Source organism: Rhineura floridana, chromosome 8 (genome assembly GCF_030035675.1).
Source record: "Rhineura floridana isolate rRhiFlo1 chromosome 8, rRhiFlo1.hap2, whole genome shotgun sequence".
NCBI lineage: Eukaryota > Metazoa > Chordata > Lepidosauria > Squamata > Rhineuridae > Rhineura > Rhineura floridana.
The window spans coordinates 93,294,213-93,321,017 of record NC_084487.1 but is presented as its reverse complement, the minus strand read 5'-3'; the positions used below and the strand labels follow the sequence as shown (position 1 = coordinate 93,321,017).

The 26,805-nt window shown below is 43.6% G+C and overlaps 1 protein-coding gene across 7 annotated transcripts in view; it reads right to left on the bottom strand.

The window, feature by feature from the left end:
- PTPRZ1 (protein tyrosine phosphatase receptor type Z1) overlaps positions 1-26,805 on the bottom strand; it is a 222,570-nt gene that overhangs the window by 128,241 nt on the left and 67,524 nt on the right. Inside the window, exon 3 of one of the 7 annotated variants that reach the window (XM_061640122.1) lies at positions 12,012-12,244. The exons of the other annotated variants lie outside the window; for them this stretch is intronic. Coding sequence (XP_061496106.1) covers positions 12,012-12,024 — 13 coding nt within the window. The 5' untranslated portion in view covers positions 12,025-12,244. The remainder of the gene's footprint in view (positions 1-12,011; positions 12,245-26,805) is intronic. 7 annotated transcript variants of the gene reach the window in all.

Below are 26,805 nucleotides of genomic sequence, written 5' to 3'. Positions count from 1 at the left end.
CACTCAGTCACCAAAACAACCAGAAATGGTAACTAGCCTCAGACAACAGTTCTACATTTGTTTATTTATTTATTTGGAGTATTTTCCTCTCCTACTTCCTCCCCTCAAATTTCTGCAGACTCCTATGGGTTCAGGTGAGAACAGGGTGCCAATAAGGTGGTCCTCAAGCCAAAGCCTGACTATTACCCTAGGTTTCTTAAAATCCTCCCAATGAAGTGAGTTATATTGTAAAGAGGAAGAAATCTGTATAAGCAATTATTGATGGAATTATTATCCTTTTAATGTGATTTATTATCTGCAACTTTATTCTATTTGAAAATTAAAATAAATTAAAATAAAAAAATCCTCCCAATGAAGTTGAAAAATAGAAAAAAAAACTTTTCTTTTGTGATAATTCTGGTGTATGCTTTCTGCAAGCGTCCTCATTAACTCATAAAAATAACGAACATGGTGGACAGGCCAGGAGTGTGAAACCTAGCTTAGGCTGAAGAACAAGTCTTGCTATGCAGGCATCCATGGGGCCATAGTAGGCATGAAGAAAGAGAAGGTGGAGCAGCCTAATGAGCATTAAACCTACAAGACCGAACAGTTAATCTGATCCTAAACCATTTTAGTGATTTAAGGACTGGAACCAGCACTTTGAATTGAGCCTGGAATCACATAGGAAGCCAATGAAATTAACAAAAGATTGGAATTATATGCTTTGACCTACAAGCACCATTAGGGTTGCCAGGTCGGAACCATCCAAAAACCTGAGAAAATGGGGGCGGGCCCTAGTGACATCATGGGGCGGGCCCTAGTGACGTCATGGGGCGGGCCCTAGTGATGTCATGGGGCGGGCCCTAGTGACGTCACGGGGCGGGCCCTAGTGACGTCACGGGGCGGGCCCTAGTGACATCATGAAGCATGATACATTGTATCAACCACGCTTGCGTGCAGCATACCATTCAAAAAAAATTTCTGATTGGAAATTAAAATAGAAATCTTACCTAAAAGAGGTCCAGCTGAAGTGACAAGGTCATTCCTTCTCACCATCTTAGGGAGTATGGATGGAAAATGGAAATGGAATGCCTTCAAGTCGATCCCAACTTTTGGTGACCCTATGAATAGGGTTTTCATGGTAAGAGGTATTCAGAGGTGGTTTACCATTGCCTTCCTCTGACTTTGGACACATATACTTTGGACACATAATGAGAAGACATGATTCATTAGAAAAGACAATAATACTGGGGAAAACAGAAGGGAGTAGAAAAAGAGGAAGACCAAACAAGAGATGGATTGATTCCATAAAGGAAGCCACAGACCTGAACTTGCAAGATCTGAACAGGGTGGTTTATGACAGATGCTATTGGGGTCGCTGATTCATAGGGTCACCATAAGTTGAAATTGACTTGAAGGCACATTAACAACAACAACTGAATTAAAGATACAAAAAAGGAAAGTGGAAGGTGTTTTATTTTATTTTTTACAGCCTGGAGAAGTGGTAAGAGGTAAAATCAGGAATGAATGCATTTTTTTAATGAACAAGATAGCATGTTGAACTATCTTGTAAAAATGAACTAAGAGTGCTTGCAGCAGCTATGCTAATGCAGAATGAGCCAGTTGTTATCTGCATGGTGCTATGAAGTCAGTTGTATGTTAACTGTATGCTCATGCAACAGATGGTATAGCACAGTGGGGAGGAGAGCCTGGCTGGGAGTCCAGAGTCTATGAGTTTAAATCCCCGCTCGTGTCTCCTGGATGTCAAGGGCCAGCTAAAGATCACCCCCACAGTGAGTGGCTCAGGGATTATGTGCCCTGCCACCTGTGGGCAAGGTGCATAGTCGCAAGGAGCCGTTTCCCCCAGCTGGCAGTTGCGGACAAGGAAGGGACTGGCTTGTGCAGCTGTGGCAAGCTGAGCAGGCCCTAGCCAGGTGGGGAGTACTAGCCTTAGATGGTAAACCGCCTCTGAATACCACTTACCATGAAATCCCTATTCATAGGGTAGCCATAAGTCGGAATCGACTTGAAGGGAGTCCATTTCCATTTCCATGCATATAATTAAACAGATGCAGTCAAGTTTTTGGACTTTATTGTGATTGCTGGCCAAGCAGGATAGGGCTCATGGGAGGTTTAGTACAATATCTGGAGGATACTACTTTGGCTGCCTTTGGGATAATAGATGACAGCCTTAAGTCTGAAATGGTGTTTGGAATTCTGTAGAGACCAGCCAGTACACATTATGTCATAAGGCCAATTCTTAACCATTTGGCTGTGGCAGTTACCTGAAATTGCTCTTTCGTGGGCTCTCACAAACACCACCAAGCTTTTCTTTTAAAACAGACCAGCTTGTTTAAGTACATACAAAGAATAAAAAAGGAAGTCAACTGACAAGAACAAGACACTTTTTTCCTAAGCAAAATTGATCAAAGAAAAAAAGTATGCTTGTGTGTGTGCCTGTGCGTTTGTGTGTAACACACACACACACACACACTTACATGTAGCATAGAATCACAGAGCTAGAAGGGGCCTTTTAGTCCTTCTAGTCTAAGCCCCTGCTGGAAGTCCAAAACCCAGAACAAGATCAGGTCTGTTCGCTTAAATTGCCACATTAGAGACTTAATGAGACAACACGAGTCAGTTTAATGGGAACTTTCCCACAACAGGGTGACCATATGCTTAGATCTGATAGACCTGAAGCAGCTGACAATTTAGGGCAGACTTCCCCAGCTTGGTGCCCTCCAGATGTTAGCTGGTGGCAGCTGTATGCCCAAAGATATCTGGAAGGCACCAGGTTGGGGAAGGCTGCTTTGGGGAGATGGGAAATGTGCAGAAAAATGGAACAATGGCACACATTCCTATTTGTTGTCATTTCAATCTCACTCCCACATCCTGTCAAGAAAAGACAATTACATGATGATTCTGTCCGTTTCCAGCAGTGCAATTATCCAGAGGAAATAGTAAGAAACTGAGGATTAGGGCCAAACTCTCTCTTTCTCTCTCTCCAGCATCTCTCTCTCTCTCCAGCATCTCTCTCTCTCTCTCTCTCAGCATCTCTCTCTTTCTCCAGCATCTCTCTCTTTCTCTCTCTCTCTCTCTCTCTCTCTCCAGCATCTCTCTCTTTCTCTCTCTCCAGCATCTCTCTCTCTCTCCAGCCTCTCTCTCTCTCTCTCTCAGCATCTCTCTTTCTCCAGCCTCTCTCTCTTTCTCTCTCTCTCTCCAGCCTGCTACCCACAGCAGCAGTGGACGCCGGATGGGGCCAGCTCCTTCTTAGCCCCGAGGATGCCCGGCCGCTTCACCCCTCGTGCTGTGGGCGCCGCTGGGCGGCAGCGGCAGCGATGCGCTCCCCAGCCAGAGACGCTGCAGCCGCTGCAGCCGCCACCGCCGCCGCCGCCGCTGCCACTGCTGAGCTCCATCGCGGCCACTCCCGCCCAGCGGCGCCCACAGCAGGAGGGAGAATGACAGCGCCGCGCTTGCCCGACTGGCCTTTTAAGCAGCGCCCGCCTCGCGCGCCCAGGGCCAGCCCCTCGTTGCCGCTCCCGCCCGCCCCTGTCCAAGACAGGCTGCTGCCTGGGAAGACAGAGCCCGGCCCCGGCGGCACCAGCTCTCCCTGCCTCAATGACAAAGGGCGGGAAGGCGGCCAATGAAAAGCCGGAGATCATCCAGTTTAAGCAAAGTATTGCCGGAGGCCGGAGACGGCCCCTTTTTCCCTGAAACTCCGGCCAAAAAACGGAGACCTGGCAACCCTCAGCACCATACATAAGTCTGGTCATCATATTATGGGCCAACTAAAGTTCCTCGCCAATTTTCAAAGGTTTAGCATGCATTACTGTAATCCCGTCTGGAGGTAACTGAAGCCAAGTCTGCCTTCTCTAGGAAAGGTTGCAGCTGGTGAATCAGCTGAAGCTGATAAAAGGCACTCCTGGAACAATTCACAACCTGAGAATCTAGGGGAAGCAATGGATCAATGTAGTACCCCCCAACTACAGTTTATTTATTACATTTATATCCCACCTTTCCTCCAAGGAGTTCAAGGTAGCGTATATGGTTCTCCTCCCTCTCCATTTTATCCTCACAACAACCCTGTGAGGTAGGTTAGGCTGAGAGACTGTGGCTGGCCCAAGATTATCCAGTGAGCCACCAGTTCTCTTAAGGGGAACGTAACCTCATCAAGAAAAAGTTGAACCATCTCACCTTGACTACCAGAGCCCTTGACTAAATAGCACCTGTCTTGTTTTGATTAAGTTTCAGTTTGTTTCCATCCTCTCCTGAACTGCCTTTGATGTTACCTTCCTCAGTTTGACATGCCATTCACAACAAGCTTACAAATAAATATCTGGAGTGGTAGCAGCTAATTATCAGTTCTGTGGGATTTCTTTTGGATTTTAACAAGGAACTCTATGCTTGGTCCTGGTTTCCAACAGGACTATATTAATCTTAGGGCACCTCCAAACATATGGTGCCAGAGCCCCATATAAGCTTGGTGGTAGTAGTAGAATTACGTGAGTGTTGCACCTGGCGTTGCACCATGTGTCTTTTTCAAACGATTTGAATGGCCAAAACAAAACAGACCGTTTACTGTAGTGCAACACTGCTTAACATGACTTTCTACTGTCACTGCAACAGCACTGATGCAGAGATAAGAGCTGTCATTTCAGACAAATACATCTGTGGAAATGTTTATAATAGATTTTTTAATGACATTCTTTGTTTTAAATTTCTGCAATTTTATTTTTTTTGCAGTTTTAAATTTTGTACATTATATATTTTTATTGTTGTAAGCCTCTTTGAGACTTATATGGTGAAAAGCAAGATATATATATTTAAAACAAATAAATAAAAATAAGAAAATATCCACAACTCCTGTAAATAACTGCTCATGCATTTTCTCAATGTGATAACTGTAATCTATCAACAACCAACTTAAGTGAGCATTTTCCTTCCCTTTCATGAAATAAAAAACTGCAGTTCATTGACAGAGCTCATGCAAGCAACTATCATGCTTTGAAAAAGATTCTGATGAGCTAGTCCTATAGCTGTTGCAGGCATTAGTCTCGTAATGAGGCACCAAAAGTACAGAAGCTTTTCTGAACTTTTCCTGGCTTCTGGTTTGACCACCAACAAACCACAGCTTCTCCTTGCCAGAAAGAATGAGAAGTTATCTCAGGGTTGTCATTAGATATTTCTGGGCCATAAGTAGACTTAAATATCTGTTCTCTCACCTTGTTTCAGTTTTAAACCAAAATGACAATTACATTTCTACATTTTTAGAGATTGTGTTTTGATTATGTAATCACATACCAACTTTTAGCACATTCTGAAAATCTTGTTTCAAACAACATGCCAAGTGAGAAGGGAATAAAAAAGGCACAGACAATTGTCCTAGAAATAAACAATAGCAAAACAGTCCTCAGTTCCTGCTGTATTCCTTCTGATGCAAGAGAGACGGCACCCCACTATAGCAACAGCCCAGCCAGCAAACCTGCATAGTATGCTTCTCTTACTTACATGATGCTTTCTGCTCTGATAATTGGAAGAAGGAAGAAAACAGGAAATCAGTTGCTGCAAGAGAGAAGAATGAAAACAGGCTGTGCAGCAATTTCCTTGTACCTTACAAAGAAAATTTGGAAGCACTTTGAAGGTAAGCAGCCCTCAATTCTATGAGAGTGAGGGACAAGGCACAGGATGGACGGTGGCAGAATGTTGCTATCCACAGACTACATTAACATATCATGCTAAGCTATTGTTTAGCACCATGTTACAAGCAGTTTAAATAAGTTAGCTTCATTACATGTGGTTTTGAAGTTGACTTCTTTTGAAACTGACACTGGTTACTCTTACACCAAGTTCTGTAGTCTAAATTACAAGACAAGCCATCTTTAAAGGAAACTGAATGTAGAACCATTGAACTTTTCCTGGCCATGCAAGAGGAGAAGGGACAATGCAGGCCCATTGTAGCTCCTTGCTGTTTGTGCATGATGCACTAAACCAGGAGTGGGGACCTCTTTTCAGCCTATGGTCTCCCAAGCAACCTTCTGGGGGCAACATGCCAGTGGTGGGCACAGCCAGAGGCAAAATATGGGTGGAGCAAGAGATGTGACTCTTTTCTTTGTAGATCAGATCACATTTCAGCCACACAGAAGTCAGGTCTCTCTGTCCTCCATCCAAGCAAGCAAGAGGCATTGTCACAATTCAAGAACACATTCCAGACAGGCAAAGAGGAAAGTGTAGAGCAGGGCCAGTAAGGGTGTGGCCTTAGGAGAGGAGGTATGGTCTGAGGAGGAGCTTAGCTTGTGAAGTGTCCCAAGAACCAAACAGAGAGGCCCAGAAGGCTGCTTTTGAGCTTGAGTTTCCTCACCCCTGCAGAAAGCCACGGTTTAGCAAGATGTGTGAATGTAGCCATCATGTGCTTCTGTAAGAAAGAAATGTGTGAATCAGCCCCTGGAGTGCAGCAGTTTAATTTCTCAGGCAAATAATAACCAATAAAAACAACAACAGAGTTGTTACTATCAAAACAAAAAAGTGGAAAAAAACTAAAGCCAAAATATAAAACAAAGAACAGAAGAAACCATGAACATTTAGGAAACAACTGAAGACATTCCAACTTGCTAAGTCCCATTTGTTCTTGTGGTGTTTAACTGTGATTTATTACATTCTACTTAGCATACTTAGGTCATAATTCAGCTTTGAGGTAAGTGCACTGAAGTCCCATCACAGTCCAAATCTATCAGTAGCTGTATCCCATCTTAAAATTGAAAAATTAAGAAAAATAGTTACATTATTTATTTCATAGAATCATAGAATAGTAGAGTTGGAAGGGGGCTATAAGGCCATTAAGTCCAACCCCCTGCTCAATGTAGGAATCCAAATCAAAGCATTCCCCACAGATGGCTGTCCAGCTGCCTCTTGAATGCCTCCAGTGTCGGAGAGCCCGCTACCTCTCTAGGTAATTGGTTCCATTGTCGTATGGCTCTAACAGTTAGGAAGTTTTTCCTGATGTCCAGTCAAAATCTGGCTTCCTGCAACTTGAGCCCATTATTCTGTGTCCTCCACTCTGGGACGATCGAGAAGAGATCCTGGCCCTCCTCTATGTGACAACCTTTCATGTATTTGAAGAGTGCTATCATATCTCCCCTCAGTCTTCACTTCTCCAGGCTAAACATGCCCAGTTCTTTCAGTCTCTCCTCATAGGGCTTTGTTTCCAGTCCCCTGATCATCTTTGTTGCCATCCTCTGAACCTGTTCCAGTTTGTCCAGATCCTTCTTGAAGTGAGGAGTCCAGAACTGGACGCAGTATTCAAGATGAGGCCTAACCAGTGCTGAATGAGGGGAACTAGTACTTCATGTGATTTGGAAACTATGCTTCTGTTAATGCAGCCTAATATAGCATTTGCCTTTGTGCAGCCACATCACACTGTTGGCTCATATTCACCTTGTGATCAACGACAATTCCAAGATCCTTCTCACATGTCGTATTGCTGAGCCAAGTATCCCCCATCTTATAACTGTGCATTTGGTTTCCTTTTCCTAAGTGTAGAACTTTGCATTTATCACTGTTAAATTTCATTCTGTTGTTTTCAGCCCAATGCTCCAGCCTATCAAGGTCTTTTGAATTTTGTTTCTGTCTTCCACGGTATTAGCTATGCCCCCCAATTTTGCATCATCTGCAACTTTGATAAGCATGCTCTGTACCTCCTCATCCAAGTCGTTAATAAAAATGTTGAAGAGCACTGGGCCCAGGAACGAGCCCTGTGGTACCCCACTCATTACTTTTGCCCAATTTGAGAAGGAACCATTGATAAGCACTCTTTGAGTACAATTCTGGAGCCAACTGTGGATCCACCTGATAGTTGTTCCATCCAGCCCACATTTAGCTAGCTTGCTAATCAGAATATCATGGGGCACTTTATCAAAAGCTTTGCTGAAGTCAAGATATATTATGTCCACAGCATTCCCACAGTCTACAAGGGAAGTTACCTGTCGGGAGGCAGAGTTGGGGTCCCGGGGGTTGGAAGAAGGGGATTCAGACGGATGGCAGGGAGGAGGGGGAGCAACTTCGCCCAAGTGGAGTGAAGACGAAGCAGAGGAAATGCCAGAGATAGGGTTGCTTAGCAACGGAGAGCCTGAGAGCTTTGGAGTTTCAGAATCGTCCCTGGACATTCCCACACCTCCCCTTCTCCGAGGCTCAGAACAGGAGGGAGAAGAGGGAGGGCTGCCCAAGGCAGAAAAGCCGTGAGGCAGTTTACCATCAGCCCCCCCATCCCCCATACTGGAATTGGAAACTTCAGAAGAGGAGGGGCCGATGCCTCCCCCTTCGCCACACACACGAAGACATTTGAAAAGACAAGAGAGAAGGGGGGAAGGCGGGTAGTACCTGAGGGGCAGTTAAGGAGGAGCGAAAGGTTGCGCGCCCGTTTGGCCCCTTCTTAAAGAACAAGCGGGAAGCAGCTCCTTGCTCTGTCAACTTTCTCTCAATGCCGCAGGACCTGTATTTCTGTACTGCTTCATGAGAAGACGCAGTCTTTGTTTGGACATTACTCTAATAAAAACTGAATTACTTACAACCCCTGGTCTGGTTCCTGAGTCTCATCCTGGGCCTGACAGCTTGACAGAGCCACCTCAATCACCCTCAACGCTCTCTTCACTTGACTGGGACAAGATGTCAAAGGGAGCGGGGGGGAACGAACCCCACTTCCGAGACGGAAGAAGTGAAACTCTTGAGGACTAAGGTAGCTGATTTGCAGACGGATGTCCAAGCCCTGCTAGCAGCCGTCAAGGTGTTGAAAACGGATAATCAAGCCTTGAAGACGATGATAGACCAGATGCGAACAGCCCCTCCAGTTGCCGCAGTAAAGGTTCCCATTGGATTGCCCCAAAAATATGCGGGACAGAGTGATCAGTTGGCAACTTTCGTGGCTCAATGTGAATTATATCTGGATGTCAGGCACACAGAATTTCCAGACGATGGGGCTAAAGTCGCCTTTGTGATTAGCCTTCTGGAGGGAGAAGCTGCAAAATGGGTGACTCCATATCTGGTGAGAAAGGATACTGTCCTAAGAAGATACAGAGGATTTATACAGGAGATGACCGACATGTTTCAAGACCCGCAAAGAGCTGAAACAGTAGCGCGGCAGCTAGGCGCTCTGAAGCAAGCTAAAGGGACTGTTTCCGAGTACACTAACGCTTTTAAAATTTTGTCCCAGGAAACGGGTTATAATGATGCCGCTTTGATGTTTATGTACCGGAGTGGATTAAATGCTGAAATCCTAGATGAGCTGGCCAGGACCACCCCTCCCACCGACCTGCCAGGGCTAATCCGGCTATGCCTACAGATAGATCACCGGATGGAAGGAAGACGCCTGGAAAAGAAGCAGGAGGTCCCGAGATACTCAGCCTTGGCATCCCGCAGCAAGGCCCTTTCCACTGCAGGGGCGGCAGGTAATGCAACTGAGGGACAAGGAGGGGCTAGGCCAAGATTGTCAGAAGAAGAAAAGGAAAGACGACGTCGAGAACGTTTATGCTTTTATTGTTCAAGACTGGGCCATGTGGCCAGAGACTGTGGACTGAAAGGGGGGAAAGCCGAGCCGTTGGGAAACTAGAACACCCAGTCCACGTGCAGGCCGGTGGACTGGGGGCCGCGATGTATAAAGGCCCTCCAACGATCCAACCTCCCTCAAAAGGGGTGTTGGTCTTACCTATTCAGATTACAACTTCCAGAGGTGTTTAATTCTACTGCCTTGATTGACAGTGGAGCCTCCACAAATTTTATTGATGCGAAGCTAGCCAAGCGTCATGGAATTTCCCGGTGGAAACTGGACGCTCCCCTAGCTGTGGAGACCATCGATGGGAGACCCCTGAAGTCAGGAGAGGTGACACAAGCCATGGAGGAAGTGAAACTTCAAATCCCTGGGCATGAAGAGTTCATTTCGCTATACGTGTCAGATCTCTTGAACTTTGAGGTGATTCTGGGAATGCCCTGGCTAGCAAAGCACGAACCCAAGATAAGTTGGAAGGAGGCGGTGGTGTGGTTCACCTCACAGTATTGTCAGGAGAACTGTCAACCCGAAGGAATCAAGAACACCCTGGCGGCGGCAGCGCAGGAGAGCGAGCAAGTGACCCTGCCGCTGAAGTATGAGGAATTCAAAGATGTATTTGATGAAAAAGAGGTAGAGACTCTACCCCCCCACCGCCCTTACGACTGTGCGATTGATCTCATGCCAGGAGCCAGCATCCCATCGGGGAAAATTTACTCGCTCACAGAGACTGAGAGGGAGGCCCTGAAGGAATTTCTGGATAAAATCCTGAGGCGAGGATTCATACGTCCCTCACAGTCCCCTGCTGGAGCGCCACTATTGTTTGTGAAAAAGAAAGGGGGGGAACTCAGACCTTGTAACGACTATTGCGCATTGAACCAGATCACCATCCCTAACAGCTACCCGCTGCCCCTGATTTCAGAGCTGCTAGACTGACTGCGCTCCGCAAAAGTCTTCACGAAGCTGGATTTGAGGGGAGCGTACAATCTGATCAGAATGAAGGAGGGAGATGAATGGAAAATGGGATTCTTGACCACTTATGGTCAGTTTGAGTACCTGGTCATGCCGTTCGGGCTTTGTGGAAGTCCAGGAGTTTTTCAAAAGTTCATGAACGACATGTTTAGAGACCTGTTGGACACGTATGTAATCTGTTACTTAGATGATATCCTGGTGTTCTCAAAGAACCAGGAAGACCATGATCAGCATGTGAAAACGGTGCTGAAGGGACTGAGAGAGAATCACTTGTATGCCAAGTTAGAGAAATGTGGATTTGACCTCAAGTCTTTGGACTTCCTTGGGTACCGAATCTCAGCGGAAGGAGTGGAGATGGACCCAGGGAAAGTAAGCTGTATATTGGACTGGGGCCTGCCTGTTACCAAAAAGGATGTACAACGGTTTCTAGGGTTTGCCAACTATTACAGAAAGTTCATTCCAGGGTTTTCCAAATTAACAGCTCCTCTGACTGACTGCTTAAGGGGAAAGAAGAAGTTTCAATGGACAGAGAATGCCACCAAGGCCTTTAAGGAGCTGAAGAGAAGGTTTGCTTCCGAGCCCATTCTGCGCTTTGCTGACCCAACCCGCCCTTTTGTCGTGGAAGCAGATGCTTCGGATTTTGCCATTGGGGGGCTCCTTCTGCAATTAGACCAAGGGGGAAAGGAGCTGCACCCCTGCGCGTACTTCTCTAGGAAGTTAAAGCCAGCAGAGAAGAATTACACAGTATGGGAGAAGGAGCTGCTGGCCATCAAGGATTCTTTTGAGAACTGGAGACAATACCTAGAGGGGGCCTCTCATCAGATTGAAGTGCGCTCCGACCACAAGAATCTGGAAAGCCTGCAAACAGCCAGAAAGTTGAACCAGAGACAGATAAGATGGTCCCAGTTCTTCACTAGATTCAACTTCAAGATTATTTATCATGCCCAAGCCAAAAACCAGAGAGCAGATGCCTTATCCAGACAGCCACAATTCAAAGAAAGTGAATCAGAGGACCAGCCTCAGTACGTGATCCCGCCAGAGAAATTAACGTTGGGATCATGTCAGCCTTCATGGGAAGAGGAACTCAAAAAGGCACAACAAGAAGATGTAGACATGCTAAGATATAGGCAGGAGACGGGACAAGATCAAGACTCAGAAGTAACTTTCCACTGGAGGGATGGACTGTTATGGTTCAAAACAGCCAGATATGTGCCAGAAGGGGAATTAAGGCTCAGAATCCTACGCCAGTGCCATGATTCCGTCATGGCGGGACACTTTGGGATTTACAAAACCATTCAGAACGTGGCCAAGGACTTTTGGTGGCCTAAAATGCGTCGGGATATTGAAAACTATGTAAAGTCCTGCTCTGTCTGTATGCGGACAAAAACACAAACAGAAAACCAGCAGGACTGTTACAACCGTTACCTGTCCCACATGAACCCTGGAAGGACCTATCCATGGATTTTATAACTGATTTACCCAAGTCCCAAGGAATGACAGCCATTCTAGTAGTGGTAGATTTACTCACCAAAATGGCGCATTTTCTTCCTTGTGCAGGGGCCTTAGAGGCTAAAGAAACGGCCAAGTTATTCATCAAAGAAGTCTACCGGCTGCATGGGTTGCCAAACAGTGTAGTCTCGGACCGAGGAACTCAGTTCACAGCCAAATTTTGGATAGCCATGTGGAAACAGCTGCAGACGGAGTTAAAACTCTGCTCCGCCCATCACCCCCAGACAGACGGCCAGACGGAACTCTTGAACGCTGTTTTGGAAAGATATTTACATAGTTATGGGACCTATCAACAGACTGATTGGGTATCATATTTGCATTTTGCAGAGTTTGCCTACAACTCCCTGCATTCCAGCACTCAACAAACCCCATTTTTTGCTAATTATGGATTCCATCCTAAAGTCTTTCCAAGCAGCTCAGAGGGTATGCTGGTACCGGCGGCAGAGAACTTTCTTAGGGAATTGCAGGCGGCGCAACAGACGTTGAAACAACAGTTAAACGAAGCCAAAACGGAGTACAAGCGAGTTGCTGACCTGCACAGGAAGGAGGCCCCCCCCCTGCAGCCGGGAGATCGGGTCTGGGTGTCCACCCGCTTCCTCCAAATGCCAGGTAAATGTAGAAAATTACAAGACAAGAGGGTGGGTCCTTTTGAAATAGAAACTCAAATTAATCCCGTGGCGTACCGACTGAAGCTACCTGACACGTTTAAAATACATCCTGTGTTTCATCGATCCCTGTTAACAAAAGCCGCCCCTCCCAGTGAGTTACGGCCGGAGGAGCCTCCCGGAGCTCCGCTCCTGGTAAATGAGCAAATTGAGTTTGAAGTTGGGGAAATCCTAGACTCCAGAATAAGATGTCGCAAGTTGCAGTACTTGATTCACTGGAAAGGCTATGGACTAGCTGATAGATCATGGGAAGATGAAGTTGACGTGCATGCTCCAGTCTTGGTAATACTTTTCCATCAATGTTTTCCCCACCGCCCCAAGTCAGCAAAAGGGGGGGCAGCTTGGGAGAGGGGATGATGTTGGGAGGCAGAGTTAGGGTCCCGGGGGGTTGGAAGAAGGGGATTCAGACGGATGGCAGGGAGGAGGGGGAGCAACTTCGCCCGAGTGGAGCGAAGACGAAGCAGAGGAAATGCCAGAGATAGGGTTGCTTAGCAACGGAGAGCCTGAGAGCTTTGGAGTTTCAGAATCGTCCCTGGACATTCCCACACCTCCCCTTCTCCGAGGCTCAGAACAGGAGGGAGAAGAGGGAGGGCTGCCCAAGGCAGAAAAGCCGCAAGGCAGTTTACCATCAGCCTCCCCCTATCCCCCATACTGGAATCGGAAACTTCAGAAGAGGAGGGGCCGATGCTTCCCCCTTCGCCACGCACACGAAGACATCTGAAAAGACAAGAGAGAAGGGGGGGAAAGCGGGTAGTACCTGAGGGGCAGTTAAGGAGGAACGAAAGGTTGCGCGCCCGTTTGGCCCCTTCTTAAAGAACAAGCGGGAAGCAGCTCCTTACTCTGTCAACTTTCTCTCAATGCCGCAGGACCTGTATTTCTGTACTGCTTCATGAGAAGACGCAGTCTTTGTTTGGACATTACTCTAATAAAAACTGAATTACTTACAACCCCTGGTCTGGTTCCTGAGTCTCATCCTGGGCCTGACATTACCCGATCAAAAAATGAGATAAGATTAGTTTGGCAGGATTTGTTCTTCATACATCCATGTTGGCTCCTAGTAATAACTGCATTGTTTTCAAGGTGCTTACAGACTGACTGCTTTATAATCTGCTCCAGAGATTTTCCAGGGATTGATGTTAGGCTGACTGGTATGTAGTTCCCTGGTTCCTCCTTCTTGCCCTTTTTGAAGATAGGGACAACATTAGCTCTCCTCCAGTCATCCAGCACTTCACCAGTTCTCCATGATTTTGCAAAGATAATAGATAGAGGTTCTGAGAGTTCTTCAGCCAGTTTCTTCAATACTCTAGGATGTAGTTTATCGGGCCCTGGAGACTTGAACTCATTCGAAGTGATTAGGTATTCCTTGACCATTTTTCTATCTATCTCAAGTTCCAATCCTGCCCCTTTTACTTCATATTTCCCGGGAGGGTCATAGACCCTTTTTTGGGAGAAGACTGAGCCAAAGTAGGAATTGAGCACTTCTGCCTTTTCTTTGTCATTTGTTATCATTTTGCCATCCTCATTGAGTAGCTGTGCCATCATTTCTTTTATTACATTTATACCCCATTTGTCGTCTAAGGCACTGTTCTTCAACCTTGGGTTCCCAGATGTTGTCGGACTACAACTCCCATCAACTCCAGCTAGCTTAGCCAATGGCCAAGGATGATGGGTTGTAGTCCAACAACATCTGGGGACTTGAAGTTGAAGGACAGCGTTCTAAGAAGTTCAAGGTGGTATACATGTTTCTCCTTCTCACAACAACCCTGTGAGGCAGTTTAGGCTAAGAGAATGTGGCTGGTCCAAGGTCACCCAGCAAACATCATGGCTGAGTGGGGATATGAATCCTGGTCTATCAGGTCCTGGTCCAACACTCTAACCACTTCAATTCTACTGAGATCTTGATCAAAAGAATGATGACTGGAAGTAAACTGTTTCAAGAGCCTGGGAAAATTGTGAATTATGGATGGCCCTTAGCTTAAATCAGGAGTGGGGAACTTGTGGCCATCCATATGTTATTGGACTATAACATCTCTCATCACTGGCTGGCATTGGCCATACTGGCTGGGGCTGATGAGAATTGGAGGTCCACAGCTTCTCCAACCCTGGGTTAAATATTCCGGGTGATCAAATTATTTTTGTTCTTACTGTGAATTCCCAGCTGTTGTATACAATTTTATTGTTTTTCTGAGTTTAGGTAACATCTAATGCTGCTTACTTGCACAACAGTCTTCCATGCATAAAAACGTAAGAACCACCCTGCTGGATCAGGAACAAACCAAAAGCCAATTCACTAATAGGCAAAAAACCTTACGGTTAAGAATCTACCTATAGCCCACAGATATTTCTATCAAACTTTAAAAAGCAAGGAAATTGGGCAGCTATAGTGAGTACAACAAGGGAGCAGGAGACCTAACCTCCTCTCTGATATATTGTACTGCCCTACAAATTTGTCAAAATGCAAATATAATTTGGATTGGTCTTTCACAGTCCAATCCACTGTCTGTGAAGCTTGGAAGAACTTGTTAACATGTGCCACAAATTTCTATCTTCATGTACCACAACTATGGCGATGCCTGCTGCAAGGCAGGGCCAGACCTCTCCAACAAAATATAATGTTCACTATTCTTTTCTGTGGCAATTGTTCCCTACCTTATATTCCCAGAAAAAGAGGCATGGGAATGAGCTATGGTCATCTGGAATGAGTGTGGGGGGGGAGACGGATGGGGTTAGTGCCTGTGATGGGAGACTAGTGGGTGGCTGTCTTGCTCCAGGAGTGTGGAGAGGTGAGGAACAGCTTCAGCATTCATTGCAAAAAGACAAAAAAAATGCCCAGTCCCTAAGACCAGTTATCAATATACAACTTTGTGTCTAACAGAGAAGCTAGCATAGTTTTAGAATATATATTTCAAAGATGAGACATTTCCTGTGGTGACAAAATCTTTCTGTTGCCCAGTAGCATACCACAGAACTGCTGATCTTTGCATGCTACCACCAAATTCCAGGAAGGATAAAAGAAGAGAGTTTCAAAAAGTGCTGCTCATGAAAGACCTAAGATTTCCGGCTAAGATGAACTAATCAAGTGGCGCATATGTCAGGAAACATTAACAGCAGTCAAAAAACTTTGGGAGGCAGAAGAGTGGGTTGCAGATATTGGGAAGGGGCTAGGGAAATCCTGTGGGAGACACTTCCAGAAGCCTCTGGAAACTGTTAGTTAGGTTAATGTAGCCCATTGCCCCCCATCTCTGACAACTGACAAGGTTCCCTCACTGGCACCCAGCCCAGACATAGCTGTTGAATAGATAACAATTAATGAACAATCTGGAGTCTTCCAGAGAGAGGAAAGCAAGATCAGTCTGTCAGAGAGTTTACACTTTTTCCAAAGTCAAGGAGATTAGAAAAAAGGGCATCAGAAAATACTCTCCGCTCCTAGAAGCAGCCTTCGCCTTGCAGCAAAAGCATGAAAGTACTAGAGAATGCTTGGGCAAGTATGTGCCTACCCACCTCTCTTATAGTGAGGATGAGCTGCCAACGTTAAGGCATAGCAACACCAGTCTGCCATTGCCTCCACATACCTAGTTTTTATCCTGACATATGTAGCCTGCTGATGCTTCCATTTGCCTAGTTGTATCAGGAGACATGCCTAGCCTGTTTCAGAAATATGCCTAGCCTGTTAGCTTTCTGAATCCTGAATCATGTCTAGAATGTCTGAAGCTTCATTCCTGTACTGACAACTGGAATAAAGCTTTGTGTAAAACCCAGCCTTCAAGTCTTGAGTCTGCTTTTCTGGTGAGGAGCCAGGATAAAAACAGGGTTCTTGTGTCTTTTAAGAGCTGTATTTCCACAATCATGTATTGCAGTGGAAATATATTGCAGAAATAACTGAGTCTCTTAAGACTGGTAGTTGAAATAATAAAGAAACAAGGTTTATTATTACTACAGTCACACATACTGAAGCAGCCAGACAGCCTGCACTCAAGGAGCCATTACTAATTCACTTAGAACAAAGACAGGAAGAGAAGGGAGGAAGGAGAGGAGCAAAGCCTGTAAAAACAACAAACACTTTAGAGAAGAAATCAACAGAGGGAAGAAACGATTGCCTTGATATTTATAACACACACACACACCGCAACATGCGTTGGTGCTTTATTCCCAACAGTCAGGACCAGCAAGACATAACTGACTTCCCATGGTAAATATGAGGTTGTCTCGGGGGTGCCAGGGTGTTGAGAAGCAGCAATTACTGCAACTGCAACCACAGGGACCCCTTCTGAACCAGGCAAGACACTTTTAGATGCTAAATATTTGTAGAACTGCTTAAGCACCCACTGTTTCTTTGCAAGAGAGCAGGATGGGGACCTCATAGGCTCCTCACCAGGGGATTAGGTTACACCAGCCTCCACTGAGCCTTGGGGACATGGCATGTGAACTTGATCAGGATCATGATGTGTATGTGTGTGTGGTAGATAGGCTTTAACCCTTTGCCCCTGCCATGGTCCCAGTCTAAATTGTTTCATGGTCCCAGTCCACACACTATCTCTATGCTTGCTATTTGCCCCAGGAGGAAAACTTCTATTGGTGCCAGTGGAAACTGTCCTCCCAAGCAAATAGCAGACATTTGGGGGGGGGATGAACAGGGCAGGTTCTAAAGGGCAGTCAGGTGGAGCACTGGCCTGACGGCCCCTGGAGCTATAGGGGGCCCCTCAGCAGCCCCTCCACTCCCCTTCTGCGATCCATGCCCCCCCACCTACCTGTCTACTGTCTTTTACCATTGCCCTTAACAAAGATGGCGGCCGTGGTTTCCCTAAGGTACTGAAGCCCCTGCTGCCATCTTAGTTGATGGCAAAGATGCATGCGCATAGCACGCACGCGTGTCATCAACAAAGATGGCGGCAGAGGCATCATCCCCTTAGGAAAACCGTGGCCACCATCTTTGTTAAGGGCAATGGTAAAAGACAGCAGACAGGTAGATGGGGAACATGGGGGGCCACATGCATGCGTGCATCCGTGCGCGTGCACACACACACTGGGGCCCAGGGCAAGCTGATGCCCAAGGGCCTGGCATTCCTGGAGCCGGCCCTAGGGATGAACCCTGTCCACCCCAGTAGGAAGATACAATGGTTCTCTTATCCCACCAAACAACTTTTAGGCCGGCTGGGTGTAGTGTGATTTACATGACACTCCCTGTGCATCTTCCTCCCCATTGCAATTGCACTCCTGCCAGACTGTTTTGCAGATAAGGCAGACTGCATTTTACATGACACTCCTGCCCCTGGCAGCAAAATTCAGCAGCTGAGAGGGGCAGCGGCTTGCACATTTGCAGCTGGCCACATAAAAGGCCTGCAAGAATCACATGTAGTCCGCAGGCCATGGCATACACACAGGACTGGTTCTAAAGGACGGCCAGGTTGGGCCCTGGCTGAGGGCCCAAGAGCCTCACAGGGGCCCTTCACCAGCCTGAGCCCATCCCTGACACCCCAGCACTTCTCCTCCTTTTGCCGCTGCCTGCCACCTTAATATTTTGCCTCAAAGCCTCAATCTTTTCCCTCAGAGTCAGCTCAGATGTTCCTCCTTCTGCGCATGCCTGGTCTCCTCCTCCTCCTCCAAGAGGGAAGAATCACCACAGCAAGTGAGGAGCAGAGGCACACATACACTTCCTGCTCTCTGTCGTGCTGCCGACAGAGGAGCAGTTGCAATAGGCACAAGGAAGCCATTTTGGAGTGCTATAATCAGTTGCATTTCTCCTATTGCTCCTGCTGCCACCGCTATGAATGAATGAATGAATGAAGTTTATTACGGTCACATGACCAGCATATCCAAGAGCATTTTACAATTAATATAAAAATTTAAAAATATAAAATCTTAATTTACAAATTCCATCATTCGATATAAAAAAGACATCCCCCCTTTAATATTCAGCAACATCTCATATAATCAATTAAACTTGACTTTAGGTCAAAGGGACCACTAAATGATTGTCTGTGATAAATGTTCTAGGGTTATCTTAATTCCTTTTTATTTTAAAAAATTAGTAGTGAGTGTTAATTTTAGATCTTCTCTCTGATATAGCTGCTAGAGTAAATTTTGCTACTGCTAATGTTGTCTCGGAGTTATAATCTCCTAATAAATAAATAATAAATAATTATTTGTTGTACACCGCCCTGAGAGCTTTCTGCTATAGGGCGGTCTAGAAATGTAATTAAATAAATAAATAAATAAATAAATAAAATTCAATTGGGCGGATTCAGATTTTAGAGCATATGGTGCTAAGAGTGGCAAGATTAGTTGTAGTCTCTTTTGGTCGTAAAAAGAGCACCTTAAGAGCACATGGGCATTCAATTCCTCCTCCCTTTTTCCACAGGGGCAGAGTCGTTCTGCATATGGTATTTTGTTGTATCGGCCCTCAAGTAGGGCAGAGGGAAGAATATTCAATCTAACTAAAGTAAAAGCTTTCCTATATTTAGCCGTACACAGGTTGGATAAATATGACATTGGTATAAAGAAGTTTAGATTATGTCTATATCTTTTTGCTTGTGCGATATGATGTTGATGATCAATATCTCTTAATCGTTGTTTTACATTTAAGCGAGCAGATTCTATTCCCATCTGCATAATAGATTGCATGGAGAAACCTAGGTATTGTAATTTATTTTGAATTAAAATGTTCCAAGTTGATTTAAAATTGTCATTAAGGATGAGTGGAGCTAATCCTTGTGGTTCTAGAGCCAGTTTTAACCAACAGTTAATTCTCAGTGTCCAAATAATTGACTCTATTGATTGTAGACCTGTTTCAAGTCGGATTATGCAATTTGGGACACAGGATGGTATTGCCATACTTATCCGTATGAAAGAGGTCATAACGGCTTCTTGGTCATTAAATTTATCCTCTGTTGTTACTTGCATGCCATAGGTTAGTTGAGGGATAATTTTCGCTTTGAACACTTTAATGGCAGGAGCAATCAGTTGTCCTCCATTAGAGTAATAGAAAGATATCAGCGATTTTGATGTTTTTCTTGCATTCAACAATATCGATTTTATATGATGGCGATGGCTACCTGAAGATTGGAAGGTAAAGCCTAAATATTTAAATGATTTAACCTGCTCTATTGGCTTACCATCTAGTAGCCACTGATGTTTCAATCTTTTTTTACTAAATACCATTACCTTAGTTTTTTGATAATTTATCTCTAAGACCTCAGTATGGCAGTATTGGGCTAATCCTCCTAATAACCTCTTTAATCCAACCGATGTTCTTGATAACAGAGCCAGATCATCTGCATATAAAAGGGCATTTCTAGGGGTATTGGCCAGCATTGGCGAATGGATAGCATAAAGAGCTAGGTTCTTTATAACATCATTAATGTATAGGTTAAATAACAAGGGCGATAAAATACATCCTTGTCTCACCCCTTTAGTACTTAATATGGGGTTAGTTAGATGACCTTGAGTGTTACATCTAACTTGGAGCGTTGTATTTCTATATAGGCCTTGCATCAATGATATTAAACGTCTATCCAATCCTAGGTTGTATAACTTAGACCACAGCCGAGCTCTAGATATCGAGTCAAATGCAGCTTTCAGATCTATATATGCTACATAAAGAAAACCTCCCTTCCTCTGTGCATATTTAGAAATAATATGTTGCAATACTAATATATGATCTATTACAGATCTTTTTGGGCGAAAACCTGCCTGTTCTGGGGCCAATAAATCTACCTGCTCTAACCATGCAATTAATTTGTTATGTAAGTGAGCCGCATATATTTTGCTTATTACATTTAAAAGACTTATTGGTCTATAATTTGTTGGATCTGACCTAGAGCCTTTTTTAAAAATGGGGATAACCGTTGCCATTCCCCAGTCTTCCGGAATGGTCATAGTAGAATCAATGTGTGAGAATAATGCTGCCAACACCGGTGCCCACCAGTTAGCATTTGCTTTAAATACTTCTGGGGGGATATTGTCTGGTCCGGGGGCTTTGTTAGATTTAAGGTTACCAATCAAACTTAAAATTTCCTCACACGTTACTGGTGGCCATTCTGGTAGATCAATTAAAATTGTATACTCATAAATTCTTATATCAGCTGATCCATTAAACAAATTACCATAATACTTTCCCCAAACTTTAGAGGTAATATTACAGTTAGGATAGGAATATGATTTTGGCCAATAATATGTAATTAAGCGCCAGAAAAGGTTCGAATTTTTTAGCTTTGCTGCATTCTGGAGGCAAAGCCAAATTTCAGTTCTTTCAGCTCCTTTTTTATTTTTAATTACTTGTTTGTATTTTTTCTTTATTAAGCCATATTTTTGCAGGGCTTCTTGAGAGCCTGACAACCTATACAATTGGTAAGTTTCCCTTAATTGTTTTTTGATCTTAATACAGTCCTGATCAAACCATGATTTTGATTTCTGTAATCCCTCTTTCGGAGTTTTGTTGGAATACTCATATAGTGTCGATTGTAGAAGCATAATTAATTTCTGAAATTTATTCAAAGAATCTGCTGAATAGGGATAGATTAATATATCTTGTTTTAGAGACTTGACCTCTGGTGTTATATAAACTCTATTAATTTGTTCTTCTATTTTGGGAATCCATCTGATTCTAGCTGAATGCATAAGGATATCCTCATCTGGGAATGATTTTTTGTTTAAATGTATAGATTTCTTCATGCAATTTAATACTATACTAATTGGGAAATGATCACTCTCCGTACGGCTAATAACAGCATAGTTAGATATCATAAAGAACAATTCATTTGAAATAAAACCTAAATCAATAAGGGATGCTCCTGAGTGAGAAACAAAAGTGAATTCACCCTCTAAATCTCCCGGGGATCGGCCGTTCAATAAGGTGAAATTTAGTTTAGTTTAGTTATGAGAAGACCCGCATAATTTATTCCCGAATCTTTCGAGCATCTTGGAGGGAAGTTCATGTTCTCCTCAGAAATTAAATGCTGTTGTGAATATTTAGAATATAATGCTTCATCAGAGGAGCCTCGCCTCGCATTGAAATCTCCTAATAATATAACCGGAATATCCGGATAAGTTGTTATCAAATTAGTGAGAAATGATTCCAGCTTAGCAAAATAATTACTAATAATATCTTTAGAACGACCTGGGGGTAAATAAACATTGATAAAAATTATTGAAAAATGAGGGAATTCTAGCATTAAAGCAATAGCCAGATCTTGGAGTGAATTCAATAATTTAATATTAGCTGTTAGGGAGGTTGAGACCGATATAGAAATCCCCCCCCATGGGTTGCCCTCCCTTTAAACTAACAGAGGCTTGGATGTCAAATGTTGAGTATCTTTCCATATGTAATTTATCTTTATGCCAAGTTTCTTGGAACAGGATTATGTCAAAGGAATGTAAGAATGATTTAAGGTCACAGTCTTTTACTTTGCTCTGCCATCCCGTAATGTTCTATGATATTATTTTAAATTGATCTGATGGAGAGGATGTTTGCAGTCAATGCGGTGAGTAATGAGAAGTGTGATTTCTGTTGAGTTGTTTCCTATTGGATTGAGTGTTTAAGAAAGAGGCATTCAATTTTTTCTTCTCATCTTGTTCAGAGGACTTTAGTAGAGGATTAGAGTCCACAAAATCTTCAATGTCATTTATAGGAGTCGTTTGTACTTTTTTACTATATGATGACTCTGATTCCTGTATTTTGTTTGAAGTAATTGTATGTGTTATTATCATTCTTTCCTCAATAGCTACAATTAAAGCTCTGAGGCGGCCAATCATCTTTTCACATTCCTTTGTATCTTGCTCAGTGCATAGATCAACAAGCATCTGTTCTTCTGGTACAATTGATGAAACTAAAGAGTTTTCAGCCAATTCGTACTTATCTATATTAACTTGTATTTGTCCTATGGAATTTTCCGTAGGATCCTGTGTCTCATTTGAACTTGTAATCGATAATGTCTTTATATTAGTTTGCATAGAACCTGTTTCGTTAGATGTAATATAAGTTGGCAATTTCAATGGAGGTGCAACATTCTCAAATAGTCTTGATACCTGGATATTTTGGGAAAGAAGGGATGATCTTTTATCATATATTAAGTTCGCAATAGCAGGGCTTCGAAAGGTAATCACTGCTCTAGCCTTTCTGTAGTTATGGAATAAATATTGAATCGATAGGATTCCATCTATATCTAGAGGTCCTGATTCAGAAGCTTTAATTATTTTCCAGAGATGAAGCCTTCGTTGGGGCAAACTTAATAATCCTCTAGGTTTTGGATAATTTATGAACACTAACGTGCTCGTGTTTAAAACTAATTCCCATGTTTTCTCTTTTGGGTCTAATTTCTCAGTGGGTAGAGTCCCAGGAGTGGCGGTATGGTAAGAGATCTGATCCATCCTAGACACATCCTCTAGGTCCTCGGCTAATTTCTCCTCAACAGTTCCTTCCTTGATGCCGATGGGATTAGGAGGGGTAGCATATAGTATAGGTAAGTTTTGTTCAAGATCAGATTTGCAACTGCGTTTCTTACGCTTCCTATTCCTTCTTTTCTTTCTCGGTTGTTGCTGTGAGGTGTCTAGGAGCGTATACAATTTCTTAAAATTCAATGAAGTATGATCTTTTACTTTGGTGTTCTTAATGTTCTTACTTTTCTTACCTCTAAGTACCTTCTGATTCTTTGTTTTATTTTCCTTTATTAATAATGCAGAGTTTATCCGAGTTGTTTGCAAAAACTGAGATTTCATGATCGGTTTTTTATCTCCGCTAGTATTGGAGCTTTTCGTATTTGTAATTAATTCTGTTAAAATTGTCAGCAAAGGGATAGCTTCTTCTATAAATTTGGAGATTTGTGATAGAGAAGCTGTAACCATTAATGGCCAGGTCCCCTCTTTTGTACTTTTATCATCGAGTATCTGAATCTCTGTTTTTCCCCCATTATCTATTGATGTTTCCATATGTAGATCTTCATCTTCCTGTATATTCCAAGGTTCTATATTCGAAAGTTCCATAGAGTTCAAGTTATCCAGCCCGAGGTTTTCGCCTATTTTAAGTTCCTGATTAATTACCGACTGCTGTGCAATCATGTCTCTTAAGGGGGACTTTATCGAATCAAGTAATTCCTCCTCCTGCGATGATTCTAAAGTAGGCATAGAACTACTTGTACTGATGCTTGCATCATCATATTCAGGGCACGATAAAAAACCTGCTAACTCTCCTTCTGTCTGTAATTCAAAGGCTATGCTTTCTCTTGGCACGTTCACTTTACTTAGAAAGGGAGGGAGGCATTCGTTAGTTAACTTGATCTCTTCCAAGTTAGCAGGGGATTCAAGCTCCTTCGGCATGGAGGAATTAACCTCTGGTTCTTTTACCTTATAATACTGTGTGATTTTAGGTTGTTTTCTTGTTGGCAATCTGGAATTATTTCTAGATGAATCCATTTCAGGGTAGAGAGTAATGCCCAGCTCTTTGTATGAATGTCTTGTTAACACCATTGCTGCTAATCCCGTCTTTACTCTAGAGTATATCTATAAGAAATCACTTATCTTTCCTGGAGAGTAAGCTTGGACCTTGATTTAAAATATGCCAAATAGGGTTAGAATTGTAGTAAAAAGCTTGTTTTTCTTTCTGCTCAGAGCGTTTGTTCACTCTCCCAATTATTTATGTTCTTATCAGTGGGAGTTAGTCGCAACATGAGGTTGAAAGGCAGACTTTCAGAATGTTAAATACTGATAGTCGTCTCCTGTAAATACCAATTTAGAATGGGAAATACAAGGGGGTTTGTTTGTTGCATGACTTGTTCAGTGCATAAAAACCCATTATTCTTCTCTCCGACTTATAGATGACCTCATAAACCAGCTTAATACTATTTCAGTTCTTCAGTACTTCAAAGAGAAAGTTCTTAAAGAAAGTATAAAGCATAAATACGGAGCCTTGTTGTTCAGCGTCCTCCCTCTCGAACAGCCGACTGGAAGTCTCCTGCCACCGCTATGTTTCCCCTCAAAGCCTCAATCTTTCCCTTCGGAGTTGGCTGGGATGCTTCCCCCTTTTTGCATGCCTGGTCTTCTCCTCCAAGAGGAAAGGATCACCGTATCGAGCAAGAAGGAGAGGCATACATACACTTCCGGCTGCAAATCCAAATCCAAAAGGCGCAAGGAAACCCTTTGGGAGCGCTCCAGTTGCTGGAATGGAAAGCAATAGCAGAGGCCAGCAAAAGCAGAGTGAGGCAAGGGACCCTCTTGCCTTGCCTGGCAGAAGCTGCTTCTCATAGTAAAGATTTGCAAAGTTGTAGTAGGCACAGGAGGTAGGGTGGGGTAAACAGAATGTGCATGCCCACACCAAAGTCAAACACTGGGGAGTGAACAGGAGCGGCAAAAGCAGCTGTTGAAATGCTTAATGTGCAGTGCACGTGTGCTCCTCCTCATTGTAAACCTAATCTACTTTAGATTTTGTGGCCACCACTACCAGGCTCACCAGTACTCACCAGCTGACCTGGGTTTGGAAGAGATCCTCTCACAGCAGCAGCAGCAACAGCAGCAGCAGCATCAGTAGCAGCAGCAGCAGCAGCAGCTTGTTGTCCTTGCTGCTAGACTGAGGTACATTAATTCTATGCACTGGGGAGCATTTTTATCTTTCCTTCCTGTCCACATTATTTCATACACTGCCCAAAGATGCTGCCTTTGCATGTACAAAATACAGTTCCCTGGCTTTGGTATGTTTTACTCAGTAGTAACTCTGTTGAAATAAATGAGGCTTCATTTGTATTGAGGAAAAACTGCTGATATTGCAATGCCACCCCCATCCCTGGTTTTCTAAGGAATCTCCCTCTCATCTACCCTCGCACAGTGGCTACTAGTGTGCTTCTCATCATTGTGGTGTTGTTTATTATGATACAGTAAACTACAAAACAAAAATAGAAACGCAAAATAGAAAACCAAGTAGCAAACACAGATTTATAACACCAGCATCAAATTACATTTCCTATAGACTGTACTTCAACTCAAGGATACTTGTTGTTTATCAAGATTGGCAAAATGTGTGTGTGTGTGTGTTGCTGTGAAACTGCACGTGCTTATACAGGGCTGGCAGTAGGTAGCAAGCTGCAAGGAACTCCCTGGGGGGCCAAATGTAAAGTGGGAATTGAATGACAATGAGATGTACATAATACACTCAGTGATATGGATGTGAAAGTTGGACAGTGAAAAAATAGGGTAAGAGAAAAATCAACTCATTTGAAATATGGTGTTGGAGGAGAGCTTTGCGCATACCATGGACTGTGAAAAAGACAAATAATTGGGTGTTAGAACAAATTAAACCAGAACTTTCACTAGAAGCTAATATGATGAAACTGAGGTTATCATACTTTGGACACATAATGAGAAGACAGGATTCACTAGAAAAGACAATAATGCTGTAAATAAATAATGCTGTAATAAAAGGGCCAAGAAGATGCCAGCATGGTTAACAAGCAAAGTCAAGGAAGCTCTTAGAGGCAAAAAGTCTTCCTTCAGAAAATGGAAGTCTTGTCCGAATGAAGAAAATAAAAAAGAACACAAACTCTGGCAAAAGAAATGCAAGAAGACAATAAGGGATGCTAAAAAAGAATTTGAGGAGCACATTGCTAAGAACATAAAAACCAACAACAAAAAATTCTATAAATACATTCAAAGCAGGAGACCATCTAGGGAGACAATTGGACCCTTGGATGATAAGGGAGTCAAAGGTGTACTAAAGAATGATAAGGAGATTGCAGAGAAGCTAAATGAATTGTTTGCATCTGTCTTCACAGTGGAAGATATAGGGCAGATCCCTGAACCTGAACTAACATTTGCAGGAAGGGATTCTGAGGAACTAAGACAAATAGTGGTAACGAGAGAGGAAGTTCTAAGCTTAATGGACAATATAAAAACTGACAAATCACCGGGCCCGGATGGCATCCACCCGAGAGTTCTCAAAGAACTCAAAGGTGAAATTGCTGATCTACTAACTAAAATATGTAACTTGTCCCTTGGGTCCTCCTCCGTGCCTGAGGACTGGAAAGTGGCAAATGTAACACCAATCTTCAAAAAGGGATCCAGAGGGGATCCCGGAAATTACAGGCCAGTTAGCTTAACTTCTGTCCCTGGAAAACTGGTAGAAAGTATTATTAAAGCTAGATTAACCAAGCACATAGAAGAACAAGC